Source organism: Archocentrus centrarchus, chromosome 22 (assembly GCF_007364275.1).
Source record: "Archocentrus centrarchus isolate MPI-CPG fArcCen1 chromosome 22, fArcCen1, whole genome shotgun sequence".
In the NCBI taxonomy this organism is placed as follows: domain Eukaryota; kingdom Metazoa; phylum Chordata; class Actinopteri; order Cichliformes; family Cichlidae; genus Archocentrus; species Archocentrus centrarchus.
In genome coordinates, this window is record NC_044367.1 from 4,315,617 (window position 1) to 4,338,903 (window position 23,287).

Sequence of the window (23,287 nt, forward strand, 5' to 3'; positions counted from 1 at the left end):
TCTTCAGATGTCGTGTAAAATGCAGGCCTTGGCAGGTTGGAGCTGTTTTGGCAATGCATGAAGGGCCAACAGTATGTTAGACTGCTTTAGCTCACTGGTGCAAAAGTGTAAGTGTTCATGTGGACATTGTTCTTATGCCATCCACATTCATATCATCCAGCAGACCTGCTTGGAAAGGCCCAAATTTCTGCACACACGGCTATGCCTCTCTCTGTACTTCTTGGTTTATGATGAGTGAAAAATGAGAAATTTAAAGAAAGTAAAAATAATTATAACAGTGGGCTAAATAAAGTAAAAGCACACCATTTTAGCATGTTTGGAGAGACAGGACAGTTTCAGCATGTAAATACATTTTATCCAGCCATCAATTTTTCATGAGGCTGTTTTAAGTAGTTTTTTAGGGATTAGAGTCAAATTAGATCAAGTATAGGCCTGGAGTAAGGAGTTAGGTAATGTATTACACAAGTACTGAACAGTGTGTAAACAGAGTAATCTCAAGGTGAACTGGAGACATTTAGTCATGATAAGTGTGTGTGTTTAGTGGCCTGTAAATAGTAAAGACTTAGATTTAAAGTTAATGCTTGCTTTGCTTCATTGATTGTCCATTATGGAACCACTAAAACTGTTTTTGCATACACATAAAATAAGGACCCAACACCAGAGTTTACAAAGAGTGTGGTTTATTCCAATAAATAAGGGAAAAAACTAGAGGATTACATGCAACAGAATAAGAAGCCACGAGGACATGATGCATCCCAGCTGCAAAAGAGTGGTGACCATGCAAGCCTCTGCAGGTATGCCTTTTATACACACCTTGTCAGATGTGGACAATTAAGACAGCAAATCCTGTGCACCACCCAAACAATCCTCTACTGTGACTGCAAGGCCAGTAGGGGTTGCAGAGGTGTAACAAATCTTCCATCAAATACAAAACTCCTCTGAAGTCTCTGTTTTTGACCTTTTAGTCCTGGAAAATAAAATGGGAGGGAGTCATAATCTAAGAAGTGAATCAGAATCTGACTTATGATAAGGTGAAGTTGAACATAAATAAAATCCTACTCATTAAAGGTTTTTTCCCAACACTGTAGACCAGCGCCGGACACATGGGAACTATGAAATGACACATATTGAGTTACAAAGTCAGTACAAAAAAAACAAAACAAAAGTGTAAACAAACCAAAATATGTTTATTTTAGATTCCTCAAAGTAAGGCACTGTTTGCCTTGATAACAGCTTTGCACAGTATTGGCTTTCTCTCAACCCGGCTTCATGAGGTCATCACCTGGAATGCTTTATGAGTTCCCACATATACCAAGTGCGTGCTGGCAGCCTTTCCAACACGCTGTGGTCCAACTCATCCCAAACCATCTCTGCTGGATTTAGGCCAAGTGATTGCAGAGGCCAGGTCATCTGATGTAGCACTCCATCACACTGTTTCATGGTCTTGCAGTCCTTACTGAGCACGGACGTGTGTTCAGGCTCACTGTCCTGCTGAAAAACAAATGGTGGGCCCGCCAAGCTTAAACCAGATCTAATGGTGTGTCACTGCGGGATGTTGTGGTAGCCATACTGGTTACATTTTGCCTTGAATTCTGACTAAATGTCCAACAGCGTCATCAGCAAAGCTCCCCCACACCCTCACACTTCTTCCTCCATGCCTCACAGTGAGAACCACATATGCCGATACCATCCGTCAAGCTTCTGTCTATGCTTTGCTTTTTTTCTTACCACACGATTCCATATGTTATTTCATAATTTTAGTCATTAGCTTTGTTTCATATTGCAAGGAATAATAAAAATAATGAATAACTTTTGAATTAGAGGTTGAAGCTCCATCAACACTTGCCTTCAGATTCACTGCAGCCTTGATCAGGTCATTAGGATCATCAGAGACGACCCCGGTAAAGGCTGGAGGCTAAATTGTGTTGGTCAAGCAGTTGCTCTTCATACTACAAGTGTTGCTGGAGCTTCAGCCTCGTAAGATTGTTGCTCTTTTCTGTGAGATTATAACAGAAACGTCAACTCTGCATCTACCCTTAGTGAGTGTGTGCAACCTGTTGACTGATACTGTATGTTTTATCATGACGTAGCTCAGAATCTATGACAAAACAGAGAGAACTGTACACTTGAGGGTCAAACATTACTAATTTGTTTAGTTAAAACCATGAAATGAAAGAAAAAGCATGAGGTGATAAAGTCCATATTATCAGTATCAAGTGTGTATGAGTGAACCGTATCACGGTGGAAATGATGGACAAAACTAAGACGCATGTTGAAGAAGACTTCCGAGTCAGGAAGAGCACGTAAACACTTTTATAATGTAGTTTACTGAAGGCAGTGTCTGAAGAGGGTGATGGTTCTCACTCTTAAATGCAGGAACTTTGACTGTTGAAATTCCAACTGGTGGTTAGTTTTTATTCCAGAGCAGCAACAATGCCTCCCTGGAGATAAGCAGAAAATCTTTTTTGGAACGCTTTTGTTAATCTGTTTTTCTAATTTACATTTAAAATCTGTCAAAAAAGCTTCCAACAGGTCCAGTCTGTGTGTGAGTGACGGGCCGATGACTGGCCCTTGATGCTAGATGTTCAAAATTTCCACGCACACATGAGCGCTTCATGTCTAAACAACATGTAGACATGACGCCCGACACATGTATCAGCTTCACCAGTTTTTGCCTTGCATGCAGATACGCGTGTACACACCTCACTGTCATTAAAGAGTCCTCTCACACTCACACACGCCCTTTCCTCCCTCTCATTATCAATGCTCTCTGGCACCAAAGACTTACGAGAAGACCAAAGTAAAGCACCCTCATTACTATCTGAAGCTAATACAGTAACTACCACGTGTGTCCTCTTTGTTTCTTTAAGTCTTTGTCCTCAGCAGAGTTTAACCTCATATTTTCTTTTATGCATTAGTTGTTGTTCTTGTATTTTGGATGGTTTGGGTGGTAATAATCATGCTTTGTATAGGTATGCCAGATATCAAGTTTGTTTTCCAGAATCATCTAAATATCATTTGGAAGGATGATAACACAGAAAAGAAGGTGAAATCTCCAAATCCATAAAGCAGTCAGACTATATTATTGTCTCCACCCTTCCAGGAAAATGATTTTGCTTTAAGTACTGCACTTATAGTAAGTAATATTTAAGGCTCACGGACTTTAGTATCAATTTGGAAAATGACCTTTCCATTTCCTATCCGAGTGAGAAAATTACACCCAAGCACGCATTTTGCAATTCAGTATTTTGGTTGTAACTTTCCATCATCACCCTACTCATGTGCATGGGAGTCCAGGGATTAGACTACTGTTAAACCGGGGAGATGACAGTTTTATGGGAAATGGTAGAGATCAGATGTGCTTGTCAGCAGCACTCCAGTACCCTATAATACTAAACAAAAAAGCAGGTCTGTTTAACTCAGGAGGACTTAAATCTAATGGGTGTAGACTCCCAAAAATATGAGAACATCAGCGCTAGCAGTTATGATTCAGTTGCATTTATTTCAGTTTACAGGGTGCCAATGCACAACAGCAGTCGCCTCAAGGAGCTTTATATTGCAAGGTAAAGACCCTAATATTAGAGAGCGAAACCCAACAATCAGACGACAATCCTGGGAGCCGCACTTGGTGACACTGGGGAGTAAGAATTCCCTGTTAACAGGAAGAGACCTCCAGCAGAACCAGGCTCAGGTGATGGCAATATTTTTAATACTGAACAGCAGCAGAAAGAAAGCCACAGTCCATTTCTTTCCACTGCTAATATTAAAAGCACTACATATGCAACTGTGAGCGCTGATGTTCTTATTAACAGCCAACATGCTGAGGTGCTAAATCGGCATTAGGACAAATATTTATTCCTAGCTGTCATAGGGCGAGGTTCAGGGTACAGCCTGTACAGGTCATCAGCCTGTCACAGAGAGAGCTAACACAGAGAGACAGACAATCATTCACACTCACACCTATGGGCAATTTAGAATCACCAATTAACCTAACCCCACTAACTGCATGTCTTTGGACTGTGGGAGGAAACCAAAATACTGGGAGAAAACCCACGCAGGCACGGGGACAACATGCAAACTCCACACAGAAAGGCCCCGGCCAAGGTGGATTCAAACCCAGGACCTTCTTGGTGTGAGGCATGCTGCCCCTTTTCATAATTGTGATTGGCAAATACCAAAAACCGATAGCCTACACTTCGATCGTCGGTTTTGACGCTGCAGGTTTTTAGTCACATGCTTTTTTATTATTTTTGGAACATCACAAAACTTTTGTAACTATGTTTTTTATGTTGGTTGATTGTCGAGCTGATGTCAAAGGTCTGTTTATACATGCGATTTAAGATGCCTTATAACTAATTATCAGACATAATTATTGCTCTAGACCTTGAGCAACGGTGAAACATTTTAATTGTTTGTGTGGGAAGGAGAAGCCATCCAAGCCATCCATTTTAGAAAATCACCTTGAGGCATTTTTGCTGTTAGAAACAGGCTGAATATTGTGTTCAGGCATGTAATTCTACTTCCTCAGCCAGCAAGAAACCAACAGACCCCTGAAATGAGCTGACATGGAACGAAGGTGAGCTAATACACACTGACAACCAGCTCCTTAAGAGTTTACATAACAACCTGAGGAATTTATAGGAAAACAAAATGTAAAAAGAAAATAAAAAACCTCCTACATGAAAACATGAAGTTTAGCAGTAGTTGCTTGCGTTAGGATTCACAGGGGTGCATGAGTGTATGTGTGTTTTTTAATGCTGTTATTCTGACTTTGGGATGACTGTGGAGTCTTTTCATGTAACTTTTAACAATTTTATAAGCACTCTCCTCACAATTTGTGCTGCAGTAGAAATGGAGCGAGTTTTACAGATATTGACAGAATCAAGTTACATTTGGGTTTTGTTTAAAAGTCCGTCTATCTATTTTCTACCTCTTATCCAATTCAGGGTCATGGGGGTGCTAGAGCCTATCCTAGGCGTCATAGAGCGAAAGGCAGAGTATACCCTGGACAGGTCGTTAGGCTGTCACAGAGCTAACACAGAGAGATTATTCACACTCACATTCACACCTATGAATGAATAAACCTAACCCATGCATGCCTTTGAACTCTGTAAGGAAGCCGCAGCACCCGGAGAGAACCCGTGCATATGTGGGGAGAACATGCAAACTCCATACAGAAACCCTCAGTGCTAAACCACAGCATGACCGTCCTGCCTGCTTACAAAGTATTTACTAAAAATATCTCCAATTACTATATTTTGAGGTAAGGGTGGAATGCTAAGTTATCAGCTAAGGCTAGAATTAGACTTCTGCGACGGGTCTTTGTGGGGCCTACAACATGTGTAACCAGAAACATGTGTTACCTCTGAACCCTACGAGGTAATCACAATCCTTGCGGGGTGTGTCGCCCTGATGTGTAGTTACGTAGTTTTTTGAGAGGTGCATGTCAGGTTACCTTGTAGATTATGCTGTAGGGTTCAGAGGGGGTTTCCGGTTACGTACGTAGGACCGACACAGAAACCTAAATCAGACCTAAGGCTAGCAAGCTTGGTTGGGAGAATTGACCAATCGTGCAGTAGCAATGCACAAACACATGTATCTGCTAGTTAGGTAGCAGAATTCGATAATAAAAACAAAAATTTCACTTGCCAAAGCAGAAGTCCAAATTTCTTGAATAGCTTGTACCATACAGCAGGCCACAGTATATGTCAAAAAATGCTTTTAAATGCTGCTTACCTCACCATTTTAATATAGGAGTCAATGGGGTAGACTCAACTGTTGAACATAGAACAGTATAAAAAATGGACATAGCTACCATGATGTAACCCATGAGTTTCTAAAGTCCTGTTTTGAAGCCTCGAGATAAGCATTTCAGCTGTCACCATCTTGACTGCAAAAACCGGATGTGACGAGGAGGGGTGGGTCTGTGAGACTGAATGCTCACTGACTAACGACTAACGACGTCAAGCAAGGTATGATCAAGACTTACAATATAGACTTTTTTTTTTTATTCAGTATGACCCAAAATGAATGACTGAGCCCATAAACTCAGCAGGAAGTTGTTTACTGAGGTCAAGTCTGGACTGGACAGGAAGTCTTCAATGTGCAGTCGCAGCCATTGCAATCTGGTGGCCACTAAAAGGAATGCAGATTTAAGCCACTTCTGCACTAGCTTCATTTTTCTGACCTGGAAGCTACATTATTTTCAGGATGGTTAGCGTTAGCATTGCAATTAACCTGTTAAGATGCTATGTGTTGTCTTTATCATAGGCCTACATTAGTATCAGACCAACAGGATGCACAAACAACCCAATTCTTCTCTAATATGTTAGCATGTTAGTATGTTAGCTGAATGTATCGCTAGTTTTCAAGGTAATGACTAAAGCTAAAGGATCGCCTGACAAATACAGTGGTACGAAAAAGTTTGGGCACCCCGATAATTTTCATGATTTTCCTTTATAAATCATTGGTTGTTCAAATCACCAATTTCAGTTAAATCTACCATATAGAAGAGGAACACAGTGATATTTGAGAAGTGAAATGAAGTTTAAAGGATTTACAGAAAGTGCAATAATTATTTAAACAAAATTAGGCAGGTGCAAAAGTTCAGGCACCCTTGTGTTTTTTTTTATTTGAATATCTTTAGCACTAATTATTGGAACACAAAATTTGTTTTGCAAGCTCATTGACCCTTGAACTACATACACAGGTGAATCCAATTATGAGAAAGGGTTAAGGTGGCCAGTTGCAAGTGTTTCTCCTCTTTGCATCTTCTCTGAAGAGTGGCAACATGGGAGCCTCAAAACAACTCTCAAATGAACTGAAAACAAAGATTGTTCAGCATCATGGTTTAGGGCAGGGATCCTCAAATCCGGGCACACCTGAGCCAAATATAGAAGTCATTAGCAGGACTCTGGAGAACTTGACTGCATACTGCGGAGGTAATTCAGCCATTTGAATCAGGTGTGTTGGATCAGGGACACATCTAAAACCTGCAGGACACCGGACCTCGAGGCCTGGATTTGAGGATCCCTGGTTTAGGGGAAGGATCCAAAAAGCTCTCTCAGAGATTTCAGCTGTCAGTTTCCACTGTGAGGAACATAGTGAGGAAATGGAAGACCACTGGCACAGTTCTAGTTAAGGCCCAAAGTGGCAGGCCAAGAACAATCTCAGATAGGCAGAGGGGAAGGATGGTGAGAACAGTCATAGTCAACCCACAGAGCAGCTCCAAAGACCTACAACATCATCTTGCTGCACATGGTGTCACTGTGCATCGTTTAACTATTCAGCGCACTTTGCACAAGGAGAGGCTGTATGGGAGAGTAATGCAGAAGAAGCCTTTTCTGCACACACGCCACAAACAGAGTCACTTGAGGTCTGCTAAAGCACATTTGGACACGCCAGCTTCATTTTGGAATAAGGTGCTGTGGACTGATGAATCTAAAATTGAGTTATTTGGACATAACAAGGGGCGATATGCATGGTGGAAAAAGAACACAGCATTCCAAGACAAACACTTGGTACCCACAGTAAGATTTGGTGGCATTTCCATCATGCTGTGGGGCTGTGTGGCCAGTGCAGGTACTGGGAATCTTGTTAAAGTTGAGGGTTGCATGGATTCCAGTCAATATCAGCAGATCCTTGAGAACAATGTTCAAGAATAAAGCTTATTCAGATCAACAGTTTTTCTCTATACCAACTTGTGGGCTAAGTTCTGCCTGGGAGCAGCCACTGCCACTGAGCATTAGCTGTGTAAAAATCTGATCTGTCCTGAGCTCGGACCGTAAAATTTGGCTGTGTAGAGGTCAGACAGCCCTGTCAGATGTTGAATGTGTGTATGACTTTTAAAGTGTGTGAACATAGACGTTATCATTTGCAAAACTGCTGCCTCGTTGGTTTTTGCTCTGCTTCCTTCTATATTCTGACACTTGTGAGCAAACCGGTGGAGGTCAAACAGTGTAAACGCCGACAGTGATATACTGAACTGTGCGTATCAGATTTACTGTGTGTGAGAGCATGGAACCTGTCATTTCACAAAACCACATGACTGGCGCTAAAACGAGGAGGAGGGGGAGGGCGTGTGTGTAGAGGGGGGTGGGGGTAAGACCACATTTGGATATGTTAAGAAGTCCTTGAAGGGTGGTTATAATTGTCAGATATACCAGTCTGACTCATTGTTTACGGCTTGCGACAAAGGCCTATGTTGACCATAGCCTTCCATTCATCAAGCTACCATTACTGATTAGGCCGATGCTGAGTTATGGTGGGAACCAGTAACATTTCCTCCCTCATGTAGACCCAGGTTCCTGCTGATAAACAACTGCACAAAGCCCTCGTATGTGTACGTGCACCACAGTCTGTCTTATGTTGCATTGGAGGGAGAATGGTGCATTTGAAGGCCCCACTGCATTCATATTGGTGGCGATGTATTAATAGATTTATGGGACATGGAGGGCCCTTATATAAACCAGGAAATACACATCAGAGGGAGGTTCCTCCTAGTCTCTCATTCTATTTTCTATTCAGTCACAGTTTCATGTCCACACGTGGGCAACCTCCAAGTGTGTTAACTCAAGTTGTGGGTTTGATGCATGTGCTATTGTTCTGGACATGATTTATGTTTTCATATTGCAGTGTTTCCCACATGCACAGATCTTTTAAAGACATTTTCCAATGAACAGAGATATCTATGGAAGTTTAAAACCATGAGGTTCTCAGTACTGTGCTTGTGACAGTTCTGCCTTTAATTGTCTACATTTTCACCCCCTACCCACTAACCTTGGTAGAGTGGGTTTCAGGTACTATGCATTATCAAATGGAATGTACCCCAAACCCAACTCCAACTAGTGTCCTTCATTCTTCTTGGAGATCTTATGGTCATTTTTTTTTATTGTGTCACTATCTGCTGATATCAGCTTTAATTTAACCAAGTATCTTAAATTTTTTAATGCATGTTTGGTATTTGTAACTCTGGCTAGATGCAGCTGTAACACATACAGGAAAATATATAAATGGATAGGCTCTGAATAATTAACCTACTTGCTGGACCAGGTTCTAGGCTCCTAGGAGGGTTAGGGCAGTGAGTGACATGCACAGAATGAATGGAGTCACGGATAGTGAACACAACAACTGTATTAATAACAATGAAAAAACACAATAGGAAAATATGTACAACACTGTAATAACCCAATAATAGATTGTTCTTGACTCTTTGAGTTCAATTTAGTTCAGTTCAGTTCGGCCGGCAATAATTAGTTAAGTCAGTAGGGTAAGTCAGTCAAGTCACTTGCTCCGTGCCAGGAGGCAATGTCTTAGGGCAGTAGCACGGCAATTGTCCTACCGCACAGTTGAGAGCTGATAGTGTGAAAGAACAACCCGTTCTTTGTAGGCCAAGGGTTGGGCCGCTCAGTTCCAGAATCTCAATGGGTGGCTCGCCATCCCCCTCGTCAGGGAGAAATCCATCGGATCCAGTCCAAGTTTCACGATGTCTAAAAAACCTAGCCTGTATAAATACAGGACCATCACAATAAGAATTCACTTTAGCTCAATATAGCTCAAGTATTTCTTAACTCAGTTTCTCATATCTTAACTGTACAGTTCAACCATGGAATATATTTCAAATCCAATTTCACTTCACATTCAGGCATACTACTTAAAATGTACAGGAATGTAATCAAGCAGTATGATGAACCATATAATTCAATAACATTAAATTCCAACTTAAAACCTAAGAGGAATAATCACAAATCAAATAGAAATGCATAAAAGTACATTTCCCCGGTGCAGCATTAGCTTATTTGCAATAAGACTTTGATGGTAACACACGCGTCCTGTATCACAGCTTAACACAGTTACAATAAATAAAATAAATGTTCAGCTTTAGCTATGCTTGAAACATGGCTTCAATAAAATAAACATTACAAAATATACAATTCAACTCAAGAACAAAACAGTACCAACATAAACTTAACATGGGTTACTAATATGTAGCACCCATTTCCCACAGCCATCAGGACTGCTGCCACATGTTGGCACTAATTAGCTGCTAATCAAGCTCCGATGCTATCTTAGTCTCCGAGCTATTTTTGCCTCTGCGCTAGCCCAGCCCAATTCACTCACCAAGACGCTCACACTGCTCGAAACCACCGAGAGGTCGGTTCCGTCTCTCTCACTCGCATACAGGTTTTTAGTCAACCAGGTTGTCGTGTTGTCCACTTCCTCCAGTTTATTTCCAAGCTAGAAACTCAGCTCGGCAGACACGCTGGCCTCTAGCCTCCTGCTCTCTGCGCTTCTGCAGCACGTACATGCCTCTGCTGCGTAGGTGGGCGGGGTTAGCAATTTCAGCCAATGGGGCTCAGATTACCAAAGATCAGTCCATAGAAGGTTTGAACAGAGGGGGGTATCTGTGATTGACACACAACTAAAACATGACATATGAATGATAGGGAGAAATGCGATTTTGAACCTACTGGGTTACACCCTCCCCTCTTAAATGTCATGTACGTCCCTGTACATGGCTACTCTGCCATGATCAGTGTCAGGGGCAAGGGAATCAGTCATCGCTTGGGTTAACCCTTGGAAAAGTGATTTGACAACTGTTAACATGGGATTTCCCAGCTCAGCATAATGTAGTCTTCGGGACGGCTGGCGATCTCTCTCAGATCTCCGGAGTTGAAGAGATTCTTGAGAGTCAATCTGCAGTGTCTCTGATTCACTGTGATCTGTCCCAGTATTCAATAGGTGCGTTCCGGTTCCTTTTCGCTTTTCAGTTAAGTTGGTTTCAGGTTCGCTGTTCATTACAGGTGAGTTGGTTGCTTGCCTCTGTTCATCAGTCAGAGAAGACTTGGATGTCTGATTGTCTCCTGTAGATGTCTCAGATAAGTTATTTTCTGAAGGTACTTTCTCGGTTTGCTCCAAAGTTTCTGATCCAGTAGATTGTAGGCAGTGTTCTCCTGCAGGTTCTTTGTTTGTCTGATTTCCGGGCATTATTGGATAGTCGTAGATTTGGAAAAAATGTCTCTCTGTGATTTGTGGAGAATTGATCTCGAGACAAAAATCATTATCCTCTTCTTCAACCAATGTGTCATTATCGGGTTGGAAAGAACTTTGCCTTGTTTGTGGTTTACGGGGTTTGATCATTTGCTGAGGTTCATCCTCTGTGGGTGCTAGAAATCCACAAGGGAGCAAAAGATCCCTGTGAAGTGTTCGGGGAGGTCCATCTCCTTTCTCTGGTGTCACTGTGTAGACAGGTAAATTCTCTTTCTGTTTAGTGACAACATACACAGTCTGTTCCCATTTGTCCGCCAATTTGTGTTTGTCTCTAAGGCGAAGGTTACGAACCAAGACTCGGTCCCCCACATCCAGTGTGGACTCGCGGATGACTTTGTCGAACCTTTTCTTGTTTCTGTCAGCCACTTTCTGAGAGTTTTTTATGGCTATTTTGTAACTGTCTTCAAGGTGATTTTTCAGCTGTTTGACATACTGTGAATGAGATATGGACTGCTTGTTAATCTGTGGCAGTCCGAAAGCAATGTCTATGGGCAGACGGGGTTGTCTTCCGAACATTAACTGGTACGGGGAAAAACCAGTTACATCATTTCTTGTACAGTTGTAAGCATGAGTGAGTGGTTTCACATAGTCACACCAATGACGTTTTTCTGTGTCTTTTAGAGTACCAAGCATACCTAGTAGGGTACGGTTGTAACGTTCCACTGGGTTACCACGGGGATGATATGGACTCGTTCTGACTTTGTGTATACCAAGCAGCGAACAAAGTTCCTTTATGGTTTGTGATTCAAAGTCTCTCCCCTGGTCGCTGTGGAGTCGCTCTGGGAAACCGTAATGGACTAGGAATTGTTCCCACAAACACTTTGCGACTGTAGTGGCCTTTTGATTTCTCGTGGGAATGGCCACGGCATATTTGGTGAAGTGATCGGTTATTACCAATATGTCCTTCATGTTCTTACTGTCGGGTTCTACTGAAAGGAAATCCATACAGACCAACTCCATGGGTCTGGTGGTCTGAATGTTAACAAGTGGAGCAGCTTTATCAGGCAGCGCTTTTCTGCGGACACACCTCTCACAAGCTTTCACCTTGTTTTCAACATCTGCGGCCATCTTAGGCCAATAGAATCGGGATCGAATGAGCTCAAGCGTGCGCTCAGTTCCCAAATGTCCCATGTTGTCATGGAGATTTTGCATCACACTGGGTCTTAGAGCTTCAGGGAGGACAAATTGCAACAGGGTCTCTGATCCAGACTGACGCTTCCTGTAGAGCAGATCATTTTGAAGCTCTAACCGCTTCCACTCTTTCAAAAGCATAAGTAGATCAAGGGACTCAGCCTTCACGTTGGCTGAAGGACTAGCATCTGCTGCTATCAACTCAATGACTTTGCCAATGGCTGGGTCATTCCTTTGCATTTGGACAAGATCAGTGTGACTGTATTTGGGTAAGGTTAACAGATTACAGTCATCACCTTCCTCCTGAAACATTTCAGGAATAGCTGTCGCAGACATAGATAGTGATTGCACAAGTGCACAAGAAGTGGATTCAGATTGGGCTAAGACAATGTGTCTTTGGCATGTGGCAGCCACTGTGTCAGTATGAAGTTGGAGCTCAACCTCCTTAACTGAGGACAACAAGTGAGATCTGAATTTGTCAATGCGCTGACATTCTTCTTTGAAGATTTTATCATCTTCAGATTGACTTTGGGGCTTTCGAGATAGCCCGTCTGCATCCATATTTTGTTTACCAGCTCTGTATCTGATGTCAGAGTTATAGGTGGATAATGCAGCTAACCAGCGGTAACTAGTTGCATCAAGCTTAGCTGTCGTGAGAAGGTACGTCAATGGGTTATTATCTGTGATAACCGTGAATGTGGTTCCGTACAGATAATCATGAAATTTGTCTGTTATAGCCCACTTTAAAGCCAAGAACTCTAATTTGTGGGCTGGGTATCTGGCTTCACAACGGGATAAGCCTCGGCTTGCATAGGCGATAACCCGTGTGCTTCCATTCTGTTGCTGATAGAGGGCTGCACCAAGTCCAATAGTACTAGCATCTGTGTGTAACAGATATGAGAGCTTTGGATCGGCATAGCCCAGTACAGGTGAAGTGGTGAGTTTCTCAATTATGCCCTCAAACGCTCTCTGACACTCTGGACTCCAACGCCCACCAAAGGGCTCTTTGGGGTTCAAGTACTTCGGGTCATGGGGGGTGCTTTTACAGCCTTTACGTTTGGGTGGGTAGCCGCCTGTAAGGGATGTGAGGGGCTTAACTATTTTTGAGTAGTCCTTCACAAACCTCCGGTAGTAGCCGGTGAAACCCAAGAACGACTGTAGTTCTTTGAGAGTCTGGGGCCTTGGCCAGGTTTTTAATGCCTCGATCTTCTCAGGGTCAGTCTTCACCCCCTCTCTAGACACAATGTGTCCTAGGTAGCGGACTGAGGTTTGGAAGAACCTACATTTGTCAGGTGAGAGTTTGAGTCCATACTCCCTCAAGCGTTCGAGGACATGACCGAGCCTGGTTTCGTGCTCTTCAAGGGAACTTGAGAAGACAATTAAATCATCCAGAAAGACTAGGACTTCTCTGAGATTTATGTCTTTCATGCACTTTTCCATAAGCCTTTGGAATGTGCTAGGGGCATTCGTTATTCCCTGGGGCATACGGTTAAATTCAAAAAACCCAAAGGGGCACACAAATGCTGTTTTTGGTTTGTCTGTCTCATTCATCTCAATTTGATAATACCCCGACTTGAGGTCCATCACAGAGAACCACTGCGACCCAGCAAGAGCTGAAAGGGACTCCTCTAGATTGGGCAGTGCATAGGCATCACGGATAGTCTGAAGGTTAAGCTTCCTGTAGTCAATGCATAACCTTATATCACCGTTCTTTTTCCGAACCACCACAATGGGTGATGAAAACGGGGATTCAGATTCACGAATGATACCTGCATCTAAAAGGGCTTGTAGATGCTTTTTGACTGCCTCATAATCATGAGGATGAATGGGTCAGGATCTCTGTTTGAATGGGGTTTCATCTTTCAGGTTAATGTGATGTTGGATTTTTGAGGCATGCCCAAAATCGAGTTCATGCTGAGAGAAAACATCAGAGAAACTGTTCAGCTTTGCAGTTATCCTTTGCTTCCATTCCTCGGATAATGGTGAAACACCAAAATCGAAGCTCAGCTTAGAGTTTAAGGTCTGCTGCTGGGATGAACGTGTTGCAGAGACCTTTTGGCCACTTTTCTCTGGTTCAGGGCATGGAATGATGCAATCAGGGGTCGCTAACTCAGCAATCACACAATTGGTGGGTAGTGTAATATCATGGTTAGTTTCATTTCTGAGTAGTACAGGGACTTTATATGGTCCTCGCTTTGGTAAGGTGATAAGACAGCAATCAACAAAAATACCCCCGGGTAGGGGAGAGGTAGTTGGTTGCTCAATGAGTGCGCACTGGTCCGGGTTAACTTGATTAGCATACACAAAGCCTTCAACCAGTAGTTTCTGGTTGGCTGGCAGGACTTCCTGAGTTCTGCCTTTCAGCTTAACGAAACCAATCCTGCCACTGTCACTCTGTCTTTTTCTGATTTCCAGTGTTTTTAACAACTGCCAGTAACCATAAGAAAGGGACAGTGAGTGGGGTAAAGTGACCTTGTCAATTTGCTCATACAGGGGATCAAGTGTGTTTGTGCCAATTAGCAGGGGTGTATCTGAGTTTGAACGGAGGTCAGGTACAACTAAAGCTAGGGTAGGCAGTTCAGGCTCAGTCTCAACAAAATCTTTTGGAAACTTGATGCTTGCTTCCACATATCCCAAATAGGGGACTGACTGACCATTTGCTCCTTCGACCTCAAGGAGATCAGTGATTGGCTTGATAGGGTGGTCAGATAAATGTTCTTGATAGAATGATTTGGCAATGGTCGTTACTTGTGAGCCTGTATCAAGCAAACAATTGCAATCAACCCCATTGATAGCAACCTTGGCTGTACATTTTCTGCCCACAAGTCTTTTTGGGAGTTTTGGTTTCTGGTTTACCTTAGTTGTTAACCTGTTAACTGGCAAGGGCCCGCCCGCGGGCCCTCTGTAGCGATTTCCGACTTTGAAGCCTCATAGCATCACAGTAACGCTGCCGTTCGCCCTCACGATGCTTTTATATGACAGACTAGACCCTCAGAATTCGATTGACACCTCATTTAGCCAATCATGTTATGAAATGGATTTTCCAGAGCCAATAATATCCAGAGAGCGTCATGTGACATTTAAGGACATGCCCCCAAATGTTCTCCAATCGTTCTTATTGGTCAACTCTAACCCGAAATCTAAAACCACAGATGGATAGCCAATAAAATTCCCGACACGTGGGTATATGGCACTATGGGGTGTGTTTTCACATGAAGGCATAAACTCCCTGCGTATTCAGTGCGTAGTCGGTGCGTCCTCCATGCGTAAACCAAACAGGAAGTAGGAGTCTATGCGCTGACGTGCATAAACAGTATTTACAATGTTTTCTCTCGGCAACGGATTGTCAGAATGCATCAAAAACAGACTACATTTATTATACGAAGTGACTAAATGACTCACGAGAGTGGATTATTTTGTATTAGAGAATGTCGTCGCTGATTTGACCAGTTTTATCGCTGCAAATGAACACCTGTTACTCAGAAGGCAGAAGGTAAGTTTTTATTCTCAGCTCGTCCTTGTATTATATGCCGTTCTGATGTAAATATGTATGTAATGCTGAGCTTGGCATGCACCATTACACAGAAAATATAACCGTGCGCCGCTGTGGCGCCACTTATATTGTGTGTTTGCGTGGGCGCTGTATAGTGGTGTGATTTACGTATTGAAATGTGCCAGGTGTTTGGGGGTAGGGAAAGGTGTACTGTAAGTATCGATTGGGGGTTTCGCAGGCTTCTCTATTACGTCAGCATCACCCGATAAAAGGGCAAGGTGAGGTGGACAACGTCTCAGAGCTTCATTTGAGATTCGTCGTGATCGCATCGTTGTTTTGGAGTTTTGCGAAATGGCACAGCGGGCCGCCGGCAAGACCAAGTTCAGCGCTCAGGAGGTTGTGGAATTGCTCACACGGAGAGAGAGTGATGTTTCAGCATCAGACTTTTCGGGTTCAACTGATGATCCAACATCAGAAGAAGATTCGTTTTCCGATGGAGATGACCAGTAAGTGTCTAAAGTTTTACAAGTTGGGGGTGGGGGTTATTGTATGGGAGGAGGTTGTACATTTTGTATCACACAAGGACTACTGGGAGGATTGTGTGGTTTTTATTTTATGTGTGTATGCACTGTCTGCATTTACTGTAACTTTTTTTGATATACAATGTATTTATTTGTGTGTGTAAGGGAATCACTGAAAAATGACTGGGTTTTTGGTGCATGAAGGCCTGACATTTTCCTTCTTTTACAAATTAGGGGAACCTCTGATCATGAGTGGCAGCCAGCCAAAGAGAAGATGGTGGAAGAGGCTTCTTCATCTGATGAAGAGGATCTAATGCCTGTTACAGCACGGGCCAGAAGGGCCAGTGCACCACATGTGACAAGCCATTGTGCTTTGTCCCAAACAGAGACTGTTATAACCGGTGGCACATTGAAAATTCCATGTGAGGGGGGGTGGGGGTAGAGCAGAATAATTGTAAATAGTTGCAGTTTGCTGTGCTGTGTTTTTTTTTACATTACTCTGAAAAATAAAATAGCATTTACAGAAATGGTGATTTGTTTTGTGACTAGTTTTTTTTTTTACAATGTACAATAGTGTCATTCATATTTTATTAGATTAGTATGGCTTTATTTATGATTTATTCAGTAATTTTGTGTGTAGTACAGGATTCCTCAGGGTAGTATCTTTGATTAGAGCCCTCATTGATGACTGTATGTTGAAGCATTGAGGAGTTACAGCCCTTTAAAATTTGCATGTCAAAGGGGGCTTAGATGCGGCACTTGGACTATCCAAATGGCACGTGAGAGAGCACGCCAGGGCATCAATGCACAAAAACCTTTACAAAACAATAGGCTTTTGTGCTATCTTGATGAAATTCGAAATGCATGACAAAAAGACTTCATTCTACAGCTCCAATGTATTTTCCAGTCGATACCTTCTATATTCAGTGTGTAGTTACATGATAACAATCAGGAAAAATCTAGGCGAGGCAAAAATTGTCTACTTTTTCTGTGTTCCAAACTTAATAGCTACAAACTCATTACAGTTACAGTGCTTTTGACTACATAAATGAAAAATATAGGTTGTCTGCTTCGCAAAGACACTAAACTTTTGTGTTTACTCCAAAGAGTTCAGGAACAGCAGCTGATTTAATTTGGGTATGCTTTTTCAGGCGTTTTTTGTTTTTTTTAGCCGCCAGTTAAGTGGTTAAGCATGCAGCTTCTTTTGTCTTGGTTTTAGTGGGACGATATTTAGGCTTAGCTCCTGTTTGTCCCACAACAGAAGCTTTTCCTAGTTTAAATCAGGGTGTTCACTGACTTTGTGGTGGTGTTCCCACTCTCGCTGCTTTTGTTTGAAGGCATTTCTTTTTATAGCTACTAGTGCTGGGTTGTGGCCATTGCTGCAGCTGGAAGCAATATGGCCGTCCTCCCCACATCTGAAGCAATACCCGGGTTTAGGCTTGGGCATCGATACATTTATCTGTTGTGTCTCTCTCGATTCAACTTGGCTTTTGTTTTTATGCTTTGTCCCCTTAGGGTGCCTCTTGGACTCTTGCCCTGTTTTTTCAGCTTTGAGTTGTGCTATTTGAGTCTGGAGGTCTGTAATTTGCTTTTGAAGATCAGCAGAGGTGTCATTAATTGCAGGCTCTAGGCCGTTCCTACCTGATGAGCACGTGGACTGCATATTGGAGAAAACTCGTGGTTTTTGCATCCCCAGATGCTGTTTCATGCGGGTGATTTTACTTGCCTGTTTATCTTCTTCTGTCCGCAGTAGGAGAAGTAGCTCAGCAAATTGAGGTGGGTCATTCTTCCTTTGTTCAAGCTGGAGGCTGGCGATCAGCGGACTGTCCCAACAGCCTCGGCAAAATTGCCTCAGAAGTTGTTTGTTTGCATCACCCGGGGCAATTCCATTTCTGCTTACGACTAAGTTTAAGGCGGTGTGTAATCTCTGCAGGAAGTCTGAGGGTTTTTCACCAACATTCTGGTTGGTGTTCAAGAAACGAGCAAAGAGTTCATCACCATCTTCCACAGCAGCATAAGCAGAGTCAAGAAGTTCAAGGTAAGTGTTTGGGCTTGCTTTAGGCCCGAGAGATTTCACAATGTTGGCTGCAGGAGGAGCCAAGCTTTCAGCAATTTTCCTCACGATCTGGGTTTCTGAAAGTAAGGGATCAGTCAAGCAGAATTCTACACTCCTACGCCAGGTGTCATAATCGGTTTCAAAAGTAGGATGTGGAACTCTTCCCGAAAAGGGTTTCAACTTGCAAGGTAAGTTCGGGGTTGAAGCTATGTCACTGCTTTTAACAATGTGTTCAACAATGACACGTTGTACCTCAGGAGTGCTTAATAAACTGGCAGGTACCTGTGATTCAACAGTTTCTGTGATTGGGTGAGGGTCATTATGAACAACACTGGCATGTTCACTAGTTGGTGACACAGGAGATGAGGCTGGGGGTGTTTCAGTAGAAGGCAATGGCTCTTCGACTGAGTGGCCAACAGTGTCAGCATGGATCGTTCCTCCCAACGACTCCCCAATCTTGGCCAGTTCCTCCCTCAAAATGCTTTCAAATGAACGGTTGCTTCGCAACGCCATATCTTTTAACTCTGACAGGTAAGTTGCTGTTGCAGAAGCACCAGACTCAATGCTATAAGCGCTGGCTAGGCTTTGAATGTGGTGAATAACCTCTGGTTTTGCAGTGCATGGTCTGTCAAGAGGTAAATAGCTTTTTTCCAGTTCTTTAGCAGTAGCTTCATGCTGAAACTCTACAATGACCTTTACTGTACCTGTAGTGTGAACTTCAACTAGCCTATTGACAGGACCAACTGTTTCAGGAAGTCAAAAACTTCATTGTCGATTTCACTGTTAGATAGACCACTGACTAAAACAGAATTTTGAACTTTAACATTCTGAGTTTTCACAACTTCCATTGTTAAGATACCTTTCTGTTCAGCAATGTGGATAGTCAAGTAGCTGTGAAGCTCCAGCCACTCTGGCTTAAGTCACTCAACGGTTGGATGTAAAACTTTAGAAAAGCCACAATTAACCCTCCTGGCTGGCTCGCCAAGTCTGTAACACATACAGGAAAATATATAAATGGATAGGCTCTGAATAATTAACCTACTTGCTGGACCAGGTTCTAGGCTCCTAGGAGGGTTAGGGCAGTGAGTGACATGCACAGAATGAATGGAGTCACGGATAGTGAACACAACAACTGTATTAATAACAATGAAAAAACACAATAGGAAAATATGTACAACACTGTAATAACCCAATAATAGATTGTTCTTGACTCTTTGAGTTCAATTTAGTTCAGTTCAGTTCGGCCGGCAATAATTAGTTAAGTCAGTAGGGTAAGTCAGTCAAGTCACTTGCTCCGTGCCAGGAGGCAATGTCTTAGGGCAGTAGCACGGCAATTGTCCTACCGCACAGTTGAGAGCTGATAGTGTGAAAGAACAACCCGTTCTTTGTAGGCCAAGGGTTGGGCCGCTCAGTTCCAGAATCTCAATGGGTGGCTCGCCATCCCCCTCGTCAGGGAGAAATCCATCGGATCCAGTCCAAGTTTCACGATGTCTAAAAAACCTAGCCTGTATAAATACAGGACCATCACAATAAGAATTCACTTTAGCTCAATATAGCTCAAGTATTTCTTAACTCAGTTTCTCATATCTTAACTGTACAGTTCAACCATGGAATATATTTCAAATCCAATTTCACTTCACATTCAGGCATACTACTTAAAATGTACAGGAATGTAATCAAGCAGTATGATGAACCATATAATTCAATAACATTAAATTCCAACTTAAAACCTAAGAGGAATAATCACAAATCAAATAGAAATGCATAAAAGTACATTTCCCCGGTGCAGCATTAGCTTATTTGCAATAAGACTTTGATGGTAACACACGCGTCCTGTATCACAGCTTAACACAGTTACAATAAATAAAATAAATGTTCAGCTTTAGCTATGCTTGAAACATGGCTTCAATAAAATAAACATTACAAAATATACAATTCAACTCAAGAACAAAACAGTACCAACATAAACTTAACATGGGTTACTAATATGTAGCACCCATTTCCCACAGCCATCAGGACTGCTGCCACATGTTGGCACTAATTAGCTGCTAATCAAGCTCCGATGCTATCTTAGTCTCCGAGCTATTTTTGCCTCTGCGCTAGCCCAGCCCAATTCACTCACCAAGACGCTCACACTGCTCGAAACCACCGAGAGGTCGGTTCCGTCTCTCTCACTCGCATACAGGTTTTTAGTCAACCAGGTTGTCGTGTTGTCCACTTCCTCCAGTTTATTTCCAAGCTAGAAACTCAGCTCGGCAGACACGCTGGCCTCTAGCCTCCTGCTCTCTGCGCTTCTGCAGCACGTACATGCCTCTGCTGCGTAGGTGGGCGGGGTTAGCAATTTCAGCCAATGGGGCTCAGATTACCAAAGATCAGTCCATAGAAGGTTTGAACAGAGGGGGGTATCTGTGACTGACACACAACTAAAACATGACATATGAATGATAGGGAGAAATGCGATTTTGAACCTACTGGGTTACACCGCCATGTTGATAAATCCATCCGGTAAATAACTGTGACCAGCCGAGTAATAACAGCGTTCATCAGGCAGCCAGACAATTTGTTTGTTGCTTGGACTAACTCTGTTTTCTTTGTGCCTCAGCTCATTCCTCACCAATCAACCCAATCTGCCTGTTTTCCTTGGGCACTCATCAACCATCCATTCCTGCTTTCCCTCCTGGCCCAGCCAGTCCCAGTGGGCCTGCTACTCCCCCACCTACAGCTCTCTCAGCTGCAGCCCACTCATCTTGGTCAGCCCACCTTGCCTTCCAGGAGCTACTAACAGCTAACCCCTGCCAGCCAGCACTCACCATCTTCTTTATCACTGTTCAGTGCTGTAAATAAACCAGGTGAACCATCTTTCTGAGCCTGTGGTTGCTTTTGGATCTGAACTAATTGCTCATAAAACATCTAGTCTGGCTGTGACAGTCGCTACGTTATCACACCAAAATAAGATAAGCGTTTAAATTCACGTAGGTATGAAAAAAGTCATGTAAGCGTCCTCTCTGAGTAAAACTCTAATTCTATTCCATCCTCATTTATTCCAGTTTAATCTGAGTTCTTTGCTTAAGATATTTAATGTTTGTGTTTGTATTACTTTTTTTTTCTGTGCAGCTACATTCATTCCTCATTTAGTACCATTGCTGTTTCTAAAAGGACCTCTACAGCCACTCCTACAGGCCAGTTCTGTAAATGAAAAAAAAAAAAAGTGTTCTCAATCATCCAAGTTAAATAATCCTTTAAACTGTGTAATGCATTAATGAAGACAAATGGATCTGTGTTTGAATTCTTCTCTCACTCCATTCCTCTCTGAATCTACTGTGTTTAGTTTGGTCTCCAAGCACCGAGATCATGTTTGATGGAGGATTAATACAAAACAAAAAATCTTTGCACTTAACGTGCTTTGGAGAGGTTGAGCACTGTTTGCTCACCTGCTTTGTGGTGTGCCTTTTGGGTGAAACAGTCACCGAAGTATCTGTGTAGAACATTAGCTACTGTAAGGTCTTCTGTTACCATGAAATCACCGTGAAAGATCTCCACCAGAGGACACAATCACAAGATCTGTGGTTTTGGATATTTGGCTTTTGGCAATATTCCTGATTAACAAACAGTTGTGCAAAATTATCAGGTCAGTATTCTAATATGTATCCAGCAGATGTACAGTCATATGAAAAAAGACAATTTTTACAAAGTTAAACACATCTCTACTGCTTCCATAGGAATTAAGAGGAAAAGCAGCAGCCAGGTGCTGCTAATCAAATGCAGTGGATTAACTGATCATCAGCAAATGTGACCACCTCAATAAAAGCAGAGTATTACCAGTTTGCTTGGTCTGGAGCATTCAGGTGTGTGTTATCACGGTGCCACAATCTTCCCAGAGGTAGTTGTCCCAGCAAATTCACTCCAAGGTCGGACCGTGCAATGCTCAGAGAAACTGCAAAGGCTTCAGTTAGCATGTTAGAGCTTACAGTCCATGAGAGTACAATTAGAAAAAAAAGAAAAGTACAATGAGAAAACAGAAAATCTGTTCTCTCTTAAAACAAAACAAAACACAGCAGCGCAGTTTGCAAAGTCACATCTCAACAAATAAAAGGATTTCGGGAACACATAACCTGGTCAGCAACAGGTTGTTTAACTGCAATGTTAATCCTCTGCTGGGGGGAATACATTTTTACATGTGTATGTTGTAAACCGTACCTTAACAAAACCACTGAATGAAGCACAAACTGTGCTGCATTGTCATGGGAATGTATTAATTTGCAGAAAATGTATAAATGTTGTTATACTTGGTTCCAATCTGAGCCAAGTCTCTTTTAAACTGTTGGAATTGCAGCTGTTGGAGCACAGAACACACAGCAAGAATACTTATTCAATCAGTGAAATTAATTTCACTTTCTTCTGCTAACAATTTTAGTTTAAATGCATCCAGCCTAAACTTTCAGAGCACTAAAGTGCAGCTGTCACCTTAGAAATAAACTGAGGGCACACTGTTGTGTTGATCTTTGTTGGTAGTTTTTTGTTTGCTTGTCCAAAAGAAAGGTGAGCAGAGTTGGTTAAGGCATATTGTCACATTTAGAGTGTAAGTATAATAATGAATACACTTTTTTTTTTATCACTTGTACAAAATGTATCTTTTTCTTTTATCAAAGTACAGCTGTGAGGGAGACAAGAGGTGGTCGCGGCTGGCAGCGACAACAGGACAGGCCTGATTAGCGAGACACAGAAAAGCACTGGCTCTGCATTCCCAGCTGCTTCTATCCTGAACACACTGTCAGCAGCACATCAACAAACGTCCGAGCTCCATCCCCCCGAAGACCACCCTCCTGAGACACAACATGCGTCCACTGTCCTCTAGACCTGGGTGGTAGTCAGCAGCAGGATAAGGGGGTCAATGTGTTTATGCTCTCCTGAGGTAGTTTTGAATAAAGCAGCGACTGTTGAAGGATGAAGTAAAGACTATGTAAGAATGGCATAAATGTTTTTATTCCTGGCTCTTTGCTTCCATTACTACAAGACTTTTGATGTTTTAAATCTTCT

General features: G+C 42.5%; 1 protein-coding gene across 2 annotated transcripts; it reads right to left on the reverse strand.

Moving 5' to 3' along the window:
- Nucleotides 1–9,004: 9,004 nt before the first annotated feature.
- Nucleotides 9,005–20,674, reverse strand: LOC115772653 (uncharacterized). Of its 2 annotated transcripts, none has more exons than XM_030719031.1 (2): nt 20,510–20,674; nt 9,005–12,057 (listed from the first exon to the last, which is right to left on the reverse strand). In XM_030719031.1, exon 2 carries the CDS (start codon nt 12,007–12,009, stop codon nt 10,489–10,491), a length of 1,521 nt encoding a protein of 506 aa, XP_030574891.1. In that variant the 5' UTR covers nt 12,010–12,057; nt 20,510–20,674; the 3' UTR covers nt 9,005–10,488. The 2 variants fall into 2 exon arrangements, with proteins under 2 accessions (XP_030574891.1, XP_030574890.1); XM_030719030.1 differs by lacking the exon at nt 20,510–20,674 and adding an exon at nt 12,329–12,753 and having other exon boundaries at nt 9,005–12,040.
- Nucleotides 20,675–23,287: the final 2,613 nt, after the last annotated feature.

Coding starts and splice junctions, on each gene's coding strand:
- LOC115772653 (XM_030719030.1), bottom strand. CDS start 12,741: ATGGATGCAGACGGGCTATCTCGAAAGCCCCAAAGTCAATCTGAAGAT. Junction 12,041..12,328: donor GTGAAGGCTGAGTCCCTTGA/TCTACTTATGCT, acceptor TGATAAAGCTGC/TCCACTTGTTAACATTCAGA.